Below are 3,424 nucleotides of genomic sequence, written 5' to 3'. Positions count from 1 at the left end.
TGCAGTCATTCCTGTCTTCCACATACAATTACACAAGATATTAAACACAATGTTAGGCAACAAAGTAGCCACACGTCAAAACAAGAATTGATATGAAGAAACCCGGATTAGAAAGGGTGGAGAGCACAAATGCAAATAGCCATATGCAAATGTAAGAATGTTTACAAGGCACATTAAACATGAATTCACACATCTAAATACACCACCAAAATATGTCCCCATGTTAAAAACAAACATAAAACAACCCAAAAGACCTTCCATTTTTAAGAAACGTCAGTAACAGAAGACGGAAGGAATGTTACATTCAAACTATTGTTATTTACAGCAAACACCCATCTGGATGTTGTTTGCTGGAAGGTTTACGATTTGAGATGAAATTCTTTTAAGAAAGAAATTGTTAAAATGCTATGTTAAAATGCACGTTTTTGCACCTTGAACAATTTCCTTATGTTCAAGTGTCAGTAATATTCAAATTATGCAAATCTGCTAAAGTCATGGTCTCAGGAATCTCAGGAAACACATTCAGGTCACATTTCACCACAAAATTTAAATTGTGTTGCATGCATAAAAAACGAAGCCAGTTTTATCAAGACCATTAGTTCAGTACCAGTTTAGTTCTGTGACATTTTTAACAAAATTAAGCACATTTCCAACTACAAATTCTCATTATCGTAATGCCAGTGATACATCATTTAAATTGTAAAGTATTAATAATCATGGTATTATCACTCAAAAAATTGGTGTAGAAACAATTTTCACTCATAAATTGCTTTTAAATTTCACATTTAATTACAAAGAAACTGCTCAGTGAATTAAACACGAAATTTTGAAGTAGAAAGATAAAACAGTATTTTCTTGTAAAATGTGCACCAATAATATTTGCGTTATTACAACTAATTTTGTAACAGTGTACTGGCTTTAGTGCACGCTCATTTAAAAATATATATATATTATAGTTAATTTTTACTATAAAATGCATTGCAAAAAATGTTATTTGAAGTTGTAAGATTACTGGAGTTTGTTTGACAAGAAAACACTATTTCAGTCTTACCTCAAAATTTCACATTTCATTGTTGATTCTTTGTAATTATTTGTGAAATTAACAAGCAATTTCCTGCGTGAAAACTGTAAAGCATACACTGAAACAATTTTCCCTCTGAAATTTCTAGTAAATTTCACAAATAATTACTAAGAAATGGCAACTGACACTAAATTAAACAGGACATTTTCAATTTTCAAGAAGACTGAAAAAGTGTTTTCTTGCAACAAGAATATTTTCTATAATAGGTTTTTTTTTCAGTGTTGTAATTATAAAAAAAACTAGGGGGGAAATTCAGAAGCATTATACTGTAATGAGAATATTTAGTTTTTTGATTATGTTGTGAGAATTCGACCTGAGATTCATCCGCAATTTGCACAATATACACACCATTATAGCTCACATTTCCCTGTTTTTGGTGAAAGCAAAACCTTTAACCTGCATCATTTAACCCTGATGTTCTGAATGGCACTTAATCGGTCATAAGTGAAAGCGTCCAGCTCAGAGTCGAGCTGCGTAGTTGATGCACAGTGTGTGGTCGCGAACGTCCCCCCATCCTCCGTTCTTCATGTGAGGCTGATGCTCCACCGGCCCAAGGTCCGTCAAGGTCAAAGTGGGAGGGAAAAGAGCCGTCTGCGCCTCTTTAAGCACTCCATCCACCCTCTCCTGAGCCTTTTCCGGCCGGCAATCCTCCTTCTGATGCAGGCCGCAATCTCCCGTGTGAAGAACCCGACTTCCAAGAGCCACCAGAACCTTGAGAGGTTTGGAGATGCACGTACCAGACAAGCTCTGCAGGGTCCAATCCCAGTTATAATCATCATAGGTGCAGAATGCATGATTGCATCCCATCAGTTTGTAGTAGAGCTCTCTGGAGATGCCCATTCCTATGTTATGCTTGGTGGACAGCCATCCTGCCGTCTCGGTTTTGCCGGAAAGCTCGTGGAAGCCTGACAAACCGTTATGGTTGCCTACGGCGAGGATGTCGCAATCCCCGCATTTGGCTTTCCTGAGCTCGGTCATGGATTTGAAGTATTCGTGGAAATCTGGGAGAAGGTAGTTGTCTTCCTCGATGAACACGACAAAGCCGTTGTATCCCAGAAGAACCCTCACTCGCTCGAACACGAAATGCAGCTTCCACCACCAATGGTGTTTGGTTTGGGTGATGGACGCTTCCCTGTAGTGTCCGTACGAATCCGGGTGCTCCGCGTTCGAACAGCCCTTTTTTACGGCATCCTCCTTCGATATGTCTCTCGGACAATCTTTGGGATCCTGTCCTGGGAATTCGTTGGGATACAGCTGGATGCTGTAGGGGAAATAGATCTGGAGGACCTTGCAGAAGCCGATTCCTTTGACCATATCGGAAATTTCCTCCGAGAAATAGTCGTGACTGAATATCACGAGCGTGTTTTGTATTCCAGTGACTTTTTCCAAGGACTGTATGAGCATTTTGAGGTACGCCGGACGATTGTGGACTTGCACGACGACAACCACCTCGGGATCCAATGGAAACTTGTCTCTATTCTGAATGAACTGGTGGTAGTTGCTATCATAGACGGACTTCCTCATATTCTCAGTGGTCTCATAGTCAAATTTAACCATTATAGCAGTCTGAGAGATCTCTATTTCAGTCACCTCCACGTTTGTTTCATCTTTAGTCCATCGTATGGTGTAAAACAACATTATAAACACAATTAAAATGAGGAGGAACGCAATAAAGTTCTTCTTCAACAACCGGAATCTCATTTTCACAGTCAAAGCACCGTGGAAATCTAAAGCTGTGGATCATATGCTGCTGTTACGCGTCTGTTGTGGACACAATCCGGGCATTTCCACCGCGAGCGTTCAGGTGGAACACTTTCTGTCAAAAGAAGTTCATGCGTGAGTTTTGTCCTCTGAAAGCGACTCGTAACGCGGCGCGTGAGATGATGATAATGATATTTTGTCGTAAGTCTGGTTGTTTGTAAAGTGCGAGCTACTCACCCTGATGAAGTGTCATGTGCAACAAAGTTAGAAGCAGGAAGAGAAAGAGCTGAGAGAATGAGGAGGTCTCTACTGCTGACGTGTGCTTACAGTACCAGCAGCACGCGCTCGCTCCTCCTCACTCCAACACGACACACAACTATTCTTGCGACATACTTAAGATGTGATTCAAGTTACTATTTTTAAATATGTCAGTAATATCTGTTAAAATATTATGCACTCATAAATACATAAAGGCTACCATTTTATGTTATACTAAAAAAAAAAATTAAATGCAAAGTGTTGTAGAATTCGATGTTTTATATTATATTTATTGTTTTATGTATATTACGCACATAACGTACATAATTTATTTATGAATTATGCTATGTTAATATAAGCTACATAGCCTATATATATATATAT

General features: G+C 38.8%; 1 protein-coding gene across 2 annotated transcripts; it reads right to left on the bottom strand.

The window, feature by feature from the left end:
* Window positions 1-1,234: 1,234 nt before the first annotated feature.
* Window positions 1,235-3,100, bottom strand: LOC107568220 (alpha-1,6-mannosyl-glycoprotein 2-beta-N-acetylglucosaminyltransferase). Of its 2 annotated transcripts, none has more exons than XM_016254155.1 (2): window positions 3,020-3,100; window positions 1,235-2,897 (listed from the first exon to the last, which is right to left on the bottom strand). In XM_016254155.1, exon 2 carries the CDS (start codon window positions 2,780-2,782, stop codon window positions 1,541-1,543), a length of 1,242 nt encoding a protein of 413 aa, XP_016109641.1. In that variant the 5' UTR covers window positions 2,783-2,897; window positions 3,020-3,100; the 3' UTR covers window positions 1,235-1,540. The 2 variants fall into 2 exon arrangements, with proteins under 2 accessions (XP_016109641.1, XP_016109642.1); XM_016254156.1 differs by having other exon boundaries at window positions 1,235-2,893; window positions 3,020-3,038.
* Window positions 3,101-3,424: the final 324 nt, after the last annotated feature.

The sequence above is a fragment of the Sinocyclocheilus grahami genome, unplaced genomic scaffold, assembly GCF_001515645.1.
Source record: "Sinocyclocheilus grahami isolate Dianchi unplaced genomic scaffold, SAMN03320097.WGS_v1.1 scaffold1225.1, whole genome shotgun sequence".
Taxonomy (NCBI): domain Eukaryota; kingdom Metazoa; phylum Chordata; class Actinopteri; order Cypriniformes; family Cyprinidae; genus Sinocyclocheilus; species Sinocyclocheilus grahami.
This window is presented reverse-complemented; position numbering and strand designations above follow the sequence as displayed.